This window comes from Ictalurus furcatus, chromosome 29, assembly GCF_023375685.1.
Source record: "Ictalurus furcatus strain D&B chromosome 29, Billie_1.0, whole genome shotgun sequence".
NCBI lineage: Eukaryota > Metazoa > Chordata > Actinopteri > Siluriformes > Ictaluridae > Ictalurus > Ictalurus furcatus.
Window position 1 is genome coordinate 732,655 of NC_071283.1, and position 16,364 is coordinate 749,018.

At 40.3% G+C, this 16,364-nt stretch overlaps 2 protein-coding genes across 5 annotated transcripts in view; both read right to left on the reverse strand.

Annotated features, from left to right (window-relative positions):
- tdrd7a (tudor domain containing 7 a) overlaps positions 1-6,227 on the reverse strand; it is a 9,344-nt gene extending 3,117 nt beyond the window's left edge. The window contains exons 1-11 of one of the 2 annotated variants that reach the window (XM_053618859.1): positions 6,141-6,227; positions 2,787-2,994; positions 2,408-2,555; positions 2,118-2,271; positions 1,888-1,943; positions 1,657-1,820; positions 1,173-1,498; positions 780-1,046; positions 518-704; positions 324-435; positions 1-181 (exon numbers count right to left, since the gene is read on the reverse strand). The exon at positions 1-181 is cut by the window's left edge and continues 22 nt beyond it. In XM_053618859.1, coding sequence (XP_053474834.1) covers positions 1-181; positions 324-435; positions 518-704; positions 780-1,046; positions 1,173-1,498; positions 1,657-1,820; positions 1,888-1,943; positions 2,118-2,271; positions 2,408-2,555; positions 2,787-2,993 — 1,802 coding nt within the window. In that variant the 5' untranslated portion in view covers position 2,994; positions 6,141-6,227. Of the gene's footprint in view, positions 182-323; positions 436-517; positions 705-779; positions 1,047-1,172; positions 1,499-1,656; positions 1,821-1,887; positions 1,944-2,117; positions 2,272-2,407; positions 2,556-2,786; positions 2,995-3,838; positions 3,890-6,140 lie in introns of those variants that run through there. The other variant, XM_053618858.1, reaches the window with a different exon arrangement.
- stra6l (STRA6-like) lies at positions 4,056-15,044 on the reverse strand. 3 transcript variants are annotated; one of them, XM_053618865.1, is made up of 18 exons: positions 14,760-15,044; positions 13,912-13,966; positions 12,993-13,060; positions 12,749-12,879; positions 11,879-11,999; positions 11,669-11,714; positions 11,125-11,256; positions 10,863-10,936; positions 10,681-10,792; positions 9,739-9,895; positions 8,904-8,979; positions 8,739-8,820; positions 8,607-8,655; positions 8,356-8,473; positions 7,968-8,087; positions 7,552-7,715; positions 6,400-6,540; positions 4,056-6,280 (listed from the first exon to the last, which is right to left on the reverse strand). In XM_053618865.1, coding segments are annotated over exons 1-18 (1,866 nt in total). In that variant the 5' UTR covers positions 14,762-15,044; the 3' UTR covers positions 4,056-6,062. The 3 variants fall into 3 exon arrangements, with proteins under 3 accessions (XP_053474840.1, XP_053474839.1, XP_053474842.1); XM_053618864.1 differs by having other exon boundaries at positions 12,993-13,093; XM_053618867.1 differs by having other exon boundaries at positions 12,993-13,093; positions 13,889-13,966.
- Positions 15,045-16,364: the final 1,320 nt, after the last annotated feature.

Consider the following 16,364-nt stretch of genomic DNA (forward strand, 5'->3'; position numbering starts at 1 on the left):
TTGTCCTGCAGCGCGCTGAGGCACGCGGCGTTCACGTTAACGTCCGTCTCTCCTGACGTGTCGTACAACACCACGAGGGGCGGAGTCTCTCGCTCCACCAGCTCGGCCAATAGCGTTCTGCCACGTGCTAACATCTCCAGGGTCTTCAGCACCACCATGTCCTCACTGAAAAGCTCCAGACCTCACACACACACACACACACACACACACACACACACACACACACACACACACACACACACAGTAAAACAGTAACCAAGTATATCCACCAGCGCACACAGTAAAGGTAAAGGTGTATAAGGTGTGTAAGGGGTGTGTGTTACCTGCGAGCTGGCAGCTGGTGGCCTGGAACGGCAGTGTGAGGAAACAATCGAAGAGCTGCAGCAACTTCTTGCTGTTCACCACCTCGGAGAAACCATGATCCACGCAGTATACCTACACACGTGTTTAAAATCAAATTTAATAACATGAGGAATAAAGCTTCTGTAACACACACACACACACACACACACATTACCTTCACATCATTCTCTGTGACCTGGTGCACCTGAGCTCGGAGCACGGTCTCGTCGTCCACGGCAAACGCCACCAGCTGACCAACTGTAGGAGAGGCGAGGCCAAGCCCCGCCCCTGTGCTGTGGTAAAACTCCAACATGTCCTGCTCCATCTTCTCCAGAGCCTGAGAGTATTCCTCACCCACATACCTGAGAGGAACAGAGACAGAACAACGTTACGAGCACTGAAACGATGCGCATTTCAACACGTTTTATTTCGAGTACCTGAGGATGAGGTTGTCGGTGCTGTTGGCCTCCATCACCAGCACGGACGGGAACTCCTCCTTGGGCAGGGGCAGCTGAGGCACCTCCGGGTTGCCGTAGTGGGCGATGATGCGCGATCTTGGCTGTGGGCAAGGCTTTGAGGAAACTCTCACGGTGGGCAGGGTGTATAAAATGGCTCTGTTACGGTTTCGTGCCATCGGATATTCGATCATGCACGTGTCGGCCAGAGGAGAGAGATCGTCCAGCAGCGACTGCGGGAAATCACACCTATGGGGGGGGGGGGGGGGCAGAACAAAAACATAAAAAAAATATTTTTTAAAAATTTTTAAGTCTGAGATTCAGGACAGAAGAAAAGGTGGAGGTGAGGATGTTTTCAGGTGTCTGGGTCGGTACCTGAAGACCTCCTGAAAGAGGCGGGGCAAAGCGTGAGCCCACAGGCCATGGCTGTATTTATTCAGCAGCTCCCGCACTTTATCTTTCACATCCTGTGGCAGTGGGAAAGGGGGCGTGGCTGGAGGGGTGGGCAGGGAGCGGGTCATGGAATCTGGGGTGAGCGGCCGCGGGGGCTTCGGAGTCGGAGACGTTGGGGATCGTGAGAGGGTGCTGGGGATTTGGGCAGATTTCTGCGTGGCAGGTGGAGAGGTGTGGGGTTTTGGAGGCGGGTCTTTAGCGGGGTAAACCAGACGCCCTGCTACGTTACCACCACTCGGCTTCTCCACCTAGAACACAAACATATACATTACATAAACACGTACGATACACAGAAGACAACTTAGTGTGTATGATTACTATTATATGAATCATGTGTTAGTATGTATTTAGTTTGTCCAGCTCTCCAGCAGTGTGTGCGTGTGTTTGTGTGTGTGTGTGCGCTCACAGTGCAGATGTGTGTCCAGCTCTCCAGCAGTGTGTGTGTGTATGACGGAAGTTCCTGTCTGAACATGTGACTATAGAGCTGAGGCAGTTTGGAGAGCCACACACCGCTGCTGTACTTCTGCAGGAGCTGCTTGACACGGCTCTGAAACAGCTCCACGTCGCCCTCTAGAGGAAACACACATTTTTACTGAGGAACCAACAGTGTGTGTGTGTGTGTGTGTTCACACTTCACCTGCGTTTTGGTTCTTGCTGGATGTACGAGTCGTCACAACCTGTTGGATTCCTGGCCTGGGATCAGCAGAGTGAGTATAATAAAGTTAAACTATTTTTCCCCTAATGGAGTTACATGTGAACGGTAAACAGGAAGCGACTTCCCTACATCGCTACAGTACTCACCTGCACCTAGAATTTTTATTTTAATCTTTCTTGATATATATCCAGGCAATAATGGTGAGCACTCACCCTGTGGGCTTCTTGCCCTGGTGGGCGGAGCCTGAGTTGGTGCTATACACCTGTCGCTGGTCACCTTGAGAGCTGACGCGTGAGAATGAAGACCTCTCACGGCTGCCGTCCTCAGTCATGTGACCAGGCTGCCTCAGGGACGCGCGAGGATTCACTGAATAATCACAACCAGAAACAAAACTTTTTAATACAATATTAAATATATTAGCTGACTCCTGTCACAGGCAGATCTCAGCGTACAACAGTAATGTGTGCGTGTGTGTGTGTGTGTGTGTGTGTGCGCGTGTTACCGCTGTGTGTAAACAGTGAGGAAGACTTCGTCCTCATGTGACAGTTCAGTAGCTGAGAGCAACCAGAGTTCTTCTTCGAGTTCTTCTGCCGGGCGACCAGCTGAGCGATGTGGGCCGTTTCCTTACACAAAGCCGCAAAGCACATCACCTACACCATAATCACACACACACACACACACACACACACACACACACACACACACACACACACACACACATTACATCCTGCATCATTCAGTCTTGAAATGAACCCTGGACCAAACCATTCGCCTAACAAACAATTTAGTGTCCCAAATGTAAAAATGACACAACAAAAGGGTCTCTCCTGGTGATCTTCTGGCTTCTGCTCAGACACGTGTATGTTGTGTATCAATCTCACCTCTCCGGTGTGGGCATTTCGGAGCTGCACCACGTCGGGAACGCTCCTGAGGAAGTTCTCCAGGTTCCTGTAGCCGAGCTGCATGTGTGGGATGAAGTCTCCAGTCAGGGCACGGTAATCCGCCTGCAGCCGCGACAGCGCCACGCCGCTCTTACTGCTCTGCAGCACGGCACGCAACATCTTCTTCACCAAGTCCACGTCACACATCCTGTACACACATACATACATATATATCTCATCATCCTTAACAACAACACAGTACTGAGTCTATAACATTTTTTATAAAGCATCATACTGAAGATAACAGTCTGCACATAACGTATACTATTTTTAATGTTTTTTTTTAAAATCAATCTAGAGATGCTTTCAAACACATCTGTACTGTACTTTGTAAGAAATTCCCAATTTAAGAAAATTCCATTAATATGGAATTTTAGTTCTTGCGAATGCTTCAATAAACATTAACAGTTATTAGCTGAAATATAACAAATATATTTTTAGTATTTGAAAAATTACACATTCATTTTGACTCCAGCAAAAGTACTTTATAAGTTTATAAGACTCAATAGTATAAACTTCTCATATATCAATATATTGTTTGAATGTTTGGTTGTTTTTTGGGGTTATTGTTGTTGTTGTTGTTGTTTTGCTCCAGTATAAACACACACAAATTACTGTTAAATTCTGATTAATTTAAACTTCTCTGACACACAAATAGTAGAAAAAGCAAACAAAAAAAATGAGCCAAACCATTAGTTGAGAAGATGAATAGAGATTCCAGCCTCTAAGGTCTTTTTCTTTAAATCAGAATAATGTGTATTTATTCTACATGTGTGTAGTGGTGTAACGTGGATGCTAATTGAAGCTGCTAATTGTATTATCCACACTGATTAGCCGGCACATTGTACAAGCTGGAAAAATCGACAAAAATCAGCAAAAAAAAGCGATATAATTAATCCAACCCGGGTCACAAGCAGACAATATTTTCATTTAAACACTTCCAGGGTCAGAATATAAACATTATTCCCACAGAAAAGTGTTTTATAACTCACCTGAAGTTTTGCTAATTTCCACTAGGTATCGTTTCACCAGTTCGACTCGCACGCGCTCCAGTATATTATCGTCTCGCCAATGAATCGGTTCCTCGTTTTAACGAAACGACTCATTTAAGTGAATCAATCGCGCGAGATGATTCGCACAAACAAACGAATCTTGCGTTTTGTTAGCAAAGTCGCTAAGACGATATATTGTATTACGATTAAAATGGTAGAATACATACAATTACATTGGTTTGTTCAATAATTATGATGTCATTGTGTTTTTAATTTGTATCCCCCCCTTGTTTCATTAATATATTAAAAAAATGAGTAAAATTAAATAAAACTGAAGTACACTCATTTGAAGAGGTTGTGAAATACACAGCAGTCTTCTAGGGGTATTAGGAGGTTCTCTGAGCAGCCATTTTAACAGAAACAAAGTTTCTTCTGTGTTTTAACTACAACGTCTAAACCATTATTTAAACACTGAGACTCACGACTCTCCCATTAATTCATTAACATAAACACATTTGTAAGCATTCTGGTCAGCAACACCCCCAGAAAACACGTCTCTGTCTCACACAGACAGACATCTATCAGGAAAGATCACACCTTCAGACCAAACAGTGTTACCAGAGGTCATAAATTTACATGACGGTTTAAGTGTTTTTGATTTTATTTCAGTAAAAGAGAACAACGGTGTCATACAACATCGACGGACTGTCGAAATTTTATACACATCACGGTGTCTTCTCAACAATCTAATCAACTAGTGTTCCGATGATCTCAGAAACATCAGTCTGATCATTCATGTCCACAATTTCGAATACAACAATCACATTCGATCATCATGTATTTTCTAACAGCATAGTTACACAAAAAGGATCGACCGCATTAATACACACACGTATCGTAGATAACCGCTTGATACACTTTCTTACATCATGCATATCCAGCTAAAGCATGCTTACGCTTCAAAACAAAACAATACTTAATACAAAAAGTCATTTCAGAAACGAAAGATTCACTTATAACACAAAATGTGTACACTGTGTGTGGATTAAAACTGTAAAAAGCAGGGTTCACAACTAACTCTTTAACAAAACATATCCTAAGCATTTTCTGGTCCATGAAAAACCATGAAACACATCTCCATTATCTCTCACACACACACACACACACACACATACACACACACACACACACGCACACGTTGAGATTAAAGTTTAAATTTAATCCCGAACTGAAATTTAAATCCGAGTTTAAAGTGATGGAGATTCTAGTTAATCCAGGTTTATTGTGAAATTAAATCCAGGATTAAAGTGATGGTTTAAATGTAAGCCTGCTTATTTTTAAACAAGGTTTAAAGTTTGGTGCAACAGAATTATAAGATAAACCTTGATCTAAGCTAGATTTAAACTTAATCCTTATCGGTGCAACCCACCCTTAAAGTATTTTTCAGCCATACAAAGTCTCATTCAGACACGTAAAAACCTTTCATTTCTTTTACTGTCAAAGGTATTTCATAAAATAAATTAAAAATAAAATAGCAAGCTGCAGGACAGATTAGCGGTAAAAAGTGAGTGGAACCCATGACATTTGTCGGTTAGCAGTTTAAAAGTGTCAAATTTCTATGTCTTTTGTTAATATTTTAGCGACACATCTGAGGTAAATGTTGATGTTCCGGATGGTTCTGTCTCATTTCCACTGTCACTGTGTCTTTACATTGTCTATATAAAACAAAACAGCTAAGAATTAGCTAGCTAAGTCCATATTTCCAGTTGCCTAGCAACAGTGTTTTCACAGCTTTAACCAATTCCTCAACGTGTCATGTCTTCACCTTCATGAGTTGATTTTATGAAATCAATCCCATAATTCTCTTATTTGATTTTAATTAAACGCTAAAACTTTCTAATAATAATTCTTTATACGCTACTGTTTTTTTTCTTCAAGTACTCATACCCCTAGGATACCCATAATGCACTGCAAGTTGTGAGTCAGTCAAATGTAACATTCAAATGAGCATGTAGTAAAAGAATAAAGTATAACATTAAAACCGTGTTATTTGTACAATCTGTACACAGTAGCTGGCTGTCATGTGTTTAGCATTTCTGTGTCAATAGAGTTTGAGGGCTAGCTTGCTAATTATTAGCATGTAGGATATTAGCTAGCTATCAAACAGGCTACAATTCGTTTAGGGATCTAGCGCTTTCTCTGTTTTACAGGAGGAAGGTTGTCATTATCCGATTGTAACTACATCATCGCTATGCTGTTGGGTAGACTGGTTTTTCTCGAGCTGTGAGGACATTGTTATCACCCTGGCGATGGTGATGGGGTCTTGGTTGCCTTGGAGGTTGTTGCTATGGTGTCTCTTCCTCAACAGAATGAGTTTTGGGTTTCTGAGCAGGGTATAGAGGAGAAGCCAGCGAGTGCGGACCCTGCTGACTCCTGGGAATTCTGCATAAGAAAAAAAACACAAATACGACTTCTGCAAACACCGCTACATACACCGCTGATATTGTTTTGTACATTTAGAATGGTGTGTTCTTATTGGCTGAGGCAATTTGTTCTCTGACCTGCACTGTCAAACTGTGTGTGCGTATTCTCAGCCCTCCGTCTCACCGCTGTGTGTTTGAGCAGCAGGTGGCAGAAACACACCAGAACTGGATTACAGTGATAATGATCCGCCATTATCATTCCAACCCACGTACGGTAGCCTGAGAAGGAATAAATAGCTTGTAAATTGAGATTATAAAATTGTAATCTGTAATGTTGTGAATGTTTTTCCACTCAGTCATGATGGTGGGAACTGGGCTAGCTAGTATCTTTATTACCACAAAGCAATGTTATGAAAATGCTACAATTCATTTTACGAACATTTCTTAATAGTAGTTATTAAAAAATTTTCCCCGAGTGTTTGTATGTACAGCTGTGAGCGTCATATGTGTTTACAAAACAGCATTCAAGTCATTGTGTAATTAAACAAAGAATGCATTCTTTAAAAAAGAATTTTTTTTAGGTTCTGTGTACCCTACAGCAAAGTGCTTTCAAATGGAGCCCTGTTGAAAGCTTAGAACCCTTAAAGAACCCATGAGGAACACTTTTCTTCTCTAAGAATGGCATTATTCTTTCCTTAATATCTTTGCTTCTTGGTACACTTTTTGTTTGTAAACAAAAAAAGTTCTTCATGGGCTCTTTATGGGTTCATTATGTAATTAAGGGTCCTTGGCTTCCAAAAAGTGGTCTGCTCTAATCATGTAATCAAATAAAACCTACATTATTGAAAGAATTTGAATAATTTAGGGTTCTCCAGTTATCCCTCTGGGAAAATCCTTATAAACGTCTATGTAGAACCCTACAACACATCAAAATATCCAAAAAGCTTTTCAGAACCTTTAATTATCCAAAAAACCCTTAAAGAACCCTACAAGAGGCATTTTCTTCACTAAGTACCAAGACAGTTTAGCTAAAAATGTGAAAATAATGAGCAATTATTTGGTTCTTAAGGGTTCATGCCTCGTGAAAACATTTTACTTAGAACCCTTTCTTATAGGATAATAATTTGCAGATAATAATAATAAGTGGCAGAGTTATACACAGAACTTTTAAGGGTTCCCCCAAAGAAACAACCAAAGAACCTTTAAGGGTTATAAACGTTCTTAGAGGTTAGAGATAGGTACGTTACCTGCTACATGTACTGTAGCTAGAAGAGATCTTAGTATTTTTACCTGGATCCATGGCCTCGTAGCCCCGCTGCATGATGGTCCGGTCAATGCGTGGGACAAGCCAAGTACCCACAATGCAACTGTTCAGCAGCCTGAGGATGCAGTTGCTAAGCCCCATGATGACGTTATAAAAGAAGAAGAAGTAGTTAAAATTGTTAAAGGCTCTCCTGCAAAAAAAGAGAAAGATCATTAGTGCTCTCAAACAAACCACAATCTGTTCACTGAATTCATCACCAACTACTACAGAGACTTCAGGACGAGGTTCTTCTCCTTAGGAGGCACATGATGCTCTGAACATTGAATTCTGGAACATATCATGAATTTCCATAGCAAGGAACTGGACTATAATGTAAGTGAGAACTTTTTTCACTGATGTTCCACAACATTAAACTTTATTGGGGATGTTGCGGTTGTGTTACCTGTTGTTGAGTGCTAACGGTTTCTCTTTATCGTCCGGTGAAAATTTGTCCTGCAGGAAGAAGATCCGAACCATCACAACCTGCACCACCATCAGAGCGATCACGATGAAGATCGTCAGCCTGAAACCGACACACAGGTCCAACCTTATGGATCTGCATTTCTCCAATAACATTCCACTGTGACATGGCTCTCTAATACTAAGAGAAGGTGTCTAGAACTACTGAACAATTTCCCAGAAGAAGATCTGAACCAGCAGAACCTTTACAGTTCCCCAATCACACCTCACACCACCACTGGCCATTAAAGACATGGTCTGAAGTTTATAAAATTGTGCTCTTCTTGTCAGACGATTGCAAAATAAGTTTGATTGAGTGAAAGGATGCTCACAGTACGGTGGCCAGGCTGGAGAACCAGGGTAGGAACCCATCTTTCTGGATCGGTGACACAACCAGATACACAAACAGCAATGCAAATATAAACTGTACGTAGTGCACAATAAGATAACCTGTGGAGGAGCAGAACCCAGAACGCTTACTGGAACTGGAAAGAATCGATTGGATAAAAGTGTGTGTGTGTGTGTGTGTGTGTGTGTGTGTGTGTGTGTGTGTGTGAGTGTGTGAGATAGAGAGTTCACTCACCCCAAAGCGTGAACGCAATTTGCCAGCCTGAATATCGTGCAACTGCAGCCTGGAGTAAAGAGTTCCTGATTATACTGATTATATTATTATTATTATTACTATTATTATTATGTAAATTGTCACACTACTCACCACACTAATAGCAGAGCTCGGTTTGTGGAACTTCTCTGGTAAGAAATTCTTCTTTCCTGCCCACAATCTCTTCATGTGCTTCCTGTCAATTAATCAATAAAATCATTTATCAATTAATCAGTGTGTGTGTGTGTGTGTGTGTGTGTGTGTGTGTGTGGTGTGTACCTGTAACATACTAACACGTGAAACGTGTATGTAACAGACGTCAGAGTGGCAAACAGTGTGGTGGCAAACCAGGCCTCTAAACAAACAAATACATATTTTTATTACAACATATTTATGGTACTGATCACTTCTGTGATTTATTGTATTTTTCTCTGCAAACAACAGACAGACAGACAGAGAGGCAGACATGCAGGCAGACAGACAGACAGACAGTCAGTCAGACAGATAGACAGAGAGACAGACAGTCAGTCAGACAAACAGAGAGACAGACGGTCAGACAGACAGACAGACAGAGAGGCAGACATGCAGGGAGACAGACAGACAGACAGTCAGTCAGACAGATAGACAGAGAGACAGACGGTCAGACAGACAAACAGAGAGACAGACGGTCAGACAGACAGACAGACAAACAGAGAGACAGTCAGACAGAAAGAGAGTCAGACAGTCAGATAGACAGACAGACAGACAGACAGAGAGACAGTCAGACAGACAGACAGACAGAGAGTCAGACAGACAGACAGAGAGTCAGACAGACAGAGAGACAGACAGAGAGACAGTCAGACAGACAGAGAGTCAGACAGACAGAGATACAGACAGTTAGACAGACAGAGAGACAGACAGACAGAAAGTCAGACAGACAGAGAGACAGACAGAGAGTCAGACAGTCAGACAGACATACAGACAGACAGAGAGACAGACAGAGAGTCAGACAGACAGAGAGACAGACAGTCAGTCAGTCAGACAGACAGACAGAGAGACAGACAGACAGAGAGACAGACAGTTAGACAGACAGAGAGACAGACAGTTAGACAGACAGAGAGACAGACAGTCTTACTCCAGGCCACGTGGCTGAACTCGCTGATGTAAGGTAATAATGTAATTAAGAGATTCTCGGTGTTGTTACTGGTTTTGGCCAAATCCTCCAGAGAGTCGATCACCGCTAACAGGTGCCGAAGAATATAATCACTCAGACTGTAATCTACCAGAGTTATCTACACACACACACACACACACACACACACACACACACACACACACAAGTGTGAATGAACAGCACAGTTATAAGGCGAAAAAGATAAAGAGCAGTAAAGCCATAACAGTGAGAAGCTCCTGGCTTTACATCAGCACTCAGCGCAGAAAATATTATTTACCTCGGACAATAAGTAGTTTATAGTTATATAAATAATAAATAGTTTTTAACCCTCATTAAAAAAACAGGACCTATGAACATACATGAATATGCAAATTAGGAAACATCCCCCCATGTCTTTCAGCAAATTACCACTAACATTAGCTAAAATAGCTAGTCAGTTAGCTAACTGCTAATAAACTAGCTCAGTAGGATTTCTGTCTCAAAGTCATTTTATGTGCCATGTTACCATGGCAACCACCATCTGCTTATTACTTAATAACGTTAATTAGCTAATAAGTTATAAGCTATGTAGCTAAAAAGTCCTGTTAACATATAGGAAGAGGAATTTATATGAACAGGAGATTAATTTGCATAAAAGATCTGATTGGTCCAAAGTTGTGGAGCTTATTTAGTGACATCACAACCTGAGCTCATACATAGCCCCGCCCACAAATCAACAATTTATACAGGAGCACTGAGAAAGTATGTGGGTTAAATGGGTATGACACACACACACACACACACACACACACACTCACACAACCACACACACACTCACACTCACACACGCACACGCACACACACACACTCACACACACATACACACTCTCTCTCTCTCTCTCTCTCTCTCTCTCTCTCTCTGACCGTGTACAGTCCGATGAGGCAGATGACGGATGTCCCGATCATTCTGTTCGGGAATTTAAAATACGGATCCCAGTCGTACACGTTCCTCCTAAACCAAGTCTTCTTCACAGATCTGGAGAGGAACATACAGGTTACATGGGGTGTGTGTGTGTGTGTGTGTGTGTGTGTGTGTGTGTGCGTACTGTTCTGCAGGTCGTCTCAGTAGTGTTTGGACGTATTTATACTGATTAGACTGAAAAAGCGTCTCCTCTTCAACCTGCAGCACAGAGAAATCACACACACACACACACATACACACACACAATTTACACATATTTTAATATTTAACATGTTTTTATTTGCTTAAACAGATTTTTTTCAGTGTAGCTGCTGTGACTTCGTCTTTGCACACGTGTGTGTGTGTGTGTGTGTGAGAGAGAGAGAGAGAGAGAGAGAGAGAGAGACCTGCTGCTCGTTCTGAAACTGTAAACGAATTCGCACGTCCTTCACCACCATAGCGATGAAGCGTCCAATCAGGAAGCTCAGACACAGGAAACACGGCCACTGTGTTATTACCTTCCCATAATCACTCAGAACCTTCACACACACACACACACACACACACACACACACAGTTTATTTATTATTATTGTTTTATTAAATTCTTTAAATTTGATTAAATTCATTAAATATTAAATATTTGATTGAACTCAAGGAAAAGTTGTGTTTCATTACATCAGGGAAAACATGATGTAATATCTTACAGGTTAAAGATAATATATGATTTTTATCTTTATGAAAATTATTATTTCAAAAATTATAACAACAACGACAACGAAATGTTGACCTTCTGCTGAACACACACTCCGTCTGGGGCGCGACAACGTTATACACTCCACGTATACATACTTTTAAACACTAATTCAAATAATGAAATAATAATTAAAACTGTAAACAAATCATTCAAATAGTCACTGAAATCATTTTACATATAAAGATTTTTACTCACTCCGTCTTCAGGACAGGTGATAACTTCAAATAATCTCACGGCCAACCTAATAAACACACACACACACACACACACACACACACACACACACTGAAGACAGTGCTATTATGTGTCAGTACAGCTCCTATTAAAATGTCTTCACATTTACCAGTATGTGTGTATGTGTGTCTGCATGTGCGTGTGTGTGTGTGTGTGTGTGTGAGTGTGTACCAGGCCACAGTGTACAGAAGGCCTAGAACTCCTCCGAGCGCTTGATGTGGTGTTGACAGACAGAGAAAGAACGGCAGATAGGCCATGCCGACCTCCAGAGCTCCAAGCAAATACACAAATGCTGAAACACACACACACACACACACACACACACAGTGTATGTTAGAGAAGCATACTATAATACAGTGTGAAGTTGTTTTTGAGGATGATGTTAAATAGTTTTTAAATGTTTTTTATTTGAGATATTTTAACGTTGAAGTGTGAAATAGAAGATAATTTTTGGGATGTTTTAAATAGAGATGGCACCAGTTCGATCTGTATATCAGGTCCATACTAAACAACAACAACAACAACAATAATAACAACAACAATGCTGGATCAGATATCGGGTTGGGGGAAGAGCGAATGAATTTACTCGGATTGGAATTGGGTTTGGAAAAGACTTTTTAGCCCAAGGGGAATGTTTACATATAAAGAGACTCGACTGTGTTTTTGTTAAGGTTTGATTTTGATTATATTTATACTTTATTGTATTTATTATATTTGCTGTGTCAGTGATAGAGGTTACTGAATAAAAAAATCGCAGTTTTGTTGTGTGTCATGTCTTTAGCTATGTATTTTCTCCTGTATTTTTTATATGTGCTTCCAAAAACATTTGAACCATTACTGTCTCATTACTGTCTCATTACTGTCTCATTATCGTCTCATTATCGTCTTCAGAGTCGCTAACGTTATCAGAAAAAGCGGCATCTCTAGTCTGACTGTTAGAAATGGTTTTAATGTGATCACATTAGAAGTTTTTAGATGACTGGATAAATGGAAATGGATGAAACTAACAGTGTGAGGTGTGTAGTGTGAGACAGTGTGTACCTCTGGCCCAGGATGGAACAGGATACGGTGTGTAGGACTCGGAGAAGAGCAGCAGGACGCTGGGAGTTACAGCACCGAACGCAAAACCGTACGACCAGCGATTACTCATACTGCCCAGAAAATCCAGCGGCCTAAAGACAGCAACAAACACGAACCATGATAACACCATCAGAGAGCGTGTGTGTGTGTGTGTGTGTGTGTGTGTGTGTGTGTGTGCACGCGTGGGTGTGTGTGTGTGACTCACACCACAATGCCGAATCGACCCTTTAGATACGGGAATCTCTCCTCAAATGGGAAACTCTTCTCTCTGCGCTGCACGAAGGACAGCAGTGCTACAATACACACCTGATTATTATAAACACACACACACACACACACACACACACACACATGTTAATACCATACCACATTCAGCACAACGTTCTGTTTTTTAAAGCCACATTAAAGTCAGAACACAAACAAATCCCCATGTTTTACCCCATGTTCTGTATCAACCATTAATATTCAAATATTCAAATTTAATTCATGAATAATAATAATAAATAATTATATAATTTATAATAGATCCTGTAGCTTGGTGTTTGCATGCATATGACTTTTTTATGTCTTACGTTTGATATTAGTTTTCTTTTTCATATAGTAACTTATTTTTTTAAAAATTAATTCATGAAATAATCAATATTATTATCATTAGTAGTAGTAAGGCAATGATAATAATATTTATTATTATTAAAAGCATTATTATTATTATTATTATTATTATTATTATTATTATCATTTTGAGTAGTTGTACTATTGCTATTAGTTTTAGTAATGTAAAAAATATTAGTAGTAGCAGTAGCTGAAGTTATAATATTATTATTAGTAATAATAATAATGTGAAAATTTGCAGTAGGACTACGGTTATTATCTGTATTATTATGAACTGTAGGATGAACAGTAATATCTGTATTATTATTATTAGTAGTAGTAGTAGTAGTAGTAGTAGTACTAGTAGTAGTAGGGTTGGGAGGAGGAGTTATTATTGAATAATATTATCTTCATATTCATAATATTTATTCAGTAGTAACTCTGGCAAAAAATAAAGTAAAACCTGTTCACACTGGAGCTCAACGACCATTTATAATGAAATCATCTCACCCAGAGAGTTTATAATGACTCACAGAGGGAACAAGAGACGCGTGGAGGAACAGATCCATCGGTATACATTCACTCGCCCTGTGACAGAGAGAGCGAGAGAGAGAGAGAGAGAGAGAGAGAGAGAGAGAGAGAGAGAGAAGACGAGTGAATGTAAAGTTTATCTGTTCTATCATTAAGGGTTCTTCAGTTTGTTCCTCTGAGGTTCAGTTCTTCTGCACACGTTGCTTCTCGGTTTTCTCCAGAATGAACTCCTTTATGGGCTTATCTGAAAAGTGCTCAATTGCTAAAACATCTAAATATCTTATTTTCTTCACTCACAAACACACACTGCTCTGCAGGGCGAGGGGGGGGGGGGTGGGGGGTGGTGGGTGTTAAAATTATAACATTTAGAAATGCACAGGATGGAGAATAAGCATCTAAGAGCAAAAAAAACCCGTATAAAAAGCAAGGGTGCCAAGACTTTTGCACAGCAGTGTAGATCAGTGAATCAGACTGCACTCTCGCTTGGGTTTGTGCTCGTGTGCATTCAGGAGCTGTTCTTTACAGCTGCAAGAGTTCAGCTTTTCCATTTAAATAAATGTTGCATGTAAAGACGAGTCACATGTTAAATATTTTCTCATTTATTCCAACGCGACATTTCAAAATGAAAGTTTGCTTTGAGAATAAAAAGAGAACAGAGTTCCTAAAATCCTGAAAATTCACAAAATTCTATTATTTAAAAAAAAAATCTAAATCACAAAATGCTATCTATTAGACGTTACTAAATAAATATTAACGTTATCCAATCGAATATTTGAGTAAAATGTATGTTTTCCTTCAGTATTATGGACTCTGTGTGTGAACTCGGGGATAAAAAGAAGAAGTTACTCACATGCTTGCAGCTCTGTTGAGAAATCCGAACACACACGAACGCAAGGCTTCGTCCTTAAACGCCACCAGTTTTCACTTCCTCCATCTCAATCTCTCGTCTCTTATTCACCTGAAACTCTTTCTCCAAACTGTCCATTTCTGATCACATGACCGCGTGTGTACTTTGGACCCCAGCCTTTCGTACCACAGTAAACTCTGATATTGTGTAGAACACACACGCGTGACTCACGATAGAAGTGTGAGCGTCACTGTTTTTATTCTTTTTATTAATATTTCTTAAGTCTTACTTCTTCCTCAATATTAATTAACTCCGTCTCAGACGCTTCTACTCAGGAAAAATCCTCAGCAACCTCGGAGGTGTGAACTACACAACAGGTGGTTTTAATAATCTGAATGTGGAGCTCGGAAAATCTACTTAAGCAGCTGCGTAACCCGACTCTGAATACCAGCAACCTTCCCTGGGTTAATACCGACGTAACTTTTATGCTCATTTCGATTACTATTTATACAGCTCTGTATTTTTAAACATTAAAAAATACACAAAATTCTCAACAAACTTTTCTTACCACAGGATACTGTATTTCTACTTCGCTAAAGTTACCACAGGATATTGCTAGCTCACTAAAGTTACCACAGAATGTTATATATATTTATATATCATCTAAAACTTTAACATGTTTAACATTTGAACACACCTGGAGTTATTTCTAAAGTTCTAAGTTTTCTAAAGGAAAATGTGCCTGAGTGCAACAGATTCTGGTTAATCTGTCAAGTCTCATCATTAATGTAATGAACTCCTAATATAATAAACATCTAATAAAGTAATAAAACAATCTCTAGTAAGCTGAGTGTGATTCAAACACAGCTAAAAGGTGAGAGGAAGTGTATTAGAAACTACTGGAATGCAACCTTGGTGTTAAGAGTGTGTGTGTGTGTGTGTGTGTGTGTGTGTGTGTGTTATTCATTAGTCCTGATAAGCGCTCGCCTGTAAATCATTAAACACTGTGTCTCTAACTGAGGAAGATGAAGTGTAGGAAGTGGTTTCGTTGTTTCCTAGAATAAACATTTAAACACATTTTTCATCAAATTTCGTCAAATATTCAGAGCCAAAAACTCTATTTAGAAGGCTATTGCTAGCTCGCTAAAGTTACCACAGAAGGCTATTGCTAGCTCGCTAAAGTTACCAAAGAAGGCTATTGCTAGCTCGCTAAATGTACCACAGAAGGCTATTGCTAGCTCGCTAAAGTTACCACAGAAGGCTAATGCTAGCTCGCTAAAGTTACCACAGAAGGCTATTGCTAGCTCGCTAAAGTTACCACAGAAGGCTATTGCTAGCTCGCTAAAGTTACCACAGAAGGCTAATGCTAGTCGCTAAAGTTACCACAGAAGGGTAATGCTAGTCGCTAAAGTTACCACAGAAGGCTATTTATGCTCGCTAAAGTTACCACAGAAGGCTATTGCTAGCTCGCTAAAGTTACCACAGAAAGCTAATGCTAGCTCGCTAAAGTTACCACAGAAGGCTATTACTAGCTCGCTAAAGTTACCACAGAAGGCTATTAATAGCCCGCTAAAGTTACCACAGAAGGCTATTGCTAGCTCGCTAAAG

Coding starts and splice junctions, on each gene's coding strand:
- stra6l (XM_053618864.1), bottom strand. Junction 10,793..10,862: donor CTGAGACGACCTGCAGAACA/GTACGCACACAC, acceptor GTTCCTCTCCAG/ATCTGTGAAGAAGACTTGGT. Junction 8,474..8,606: donor AATTGCGTTCACGCTTTGGG/GTGAGTGAACTC, acceptor GCTCCTCCACAG/GTTATCTTATTGTGCACTAC.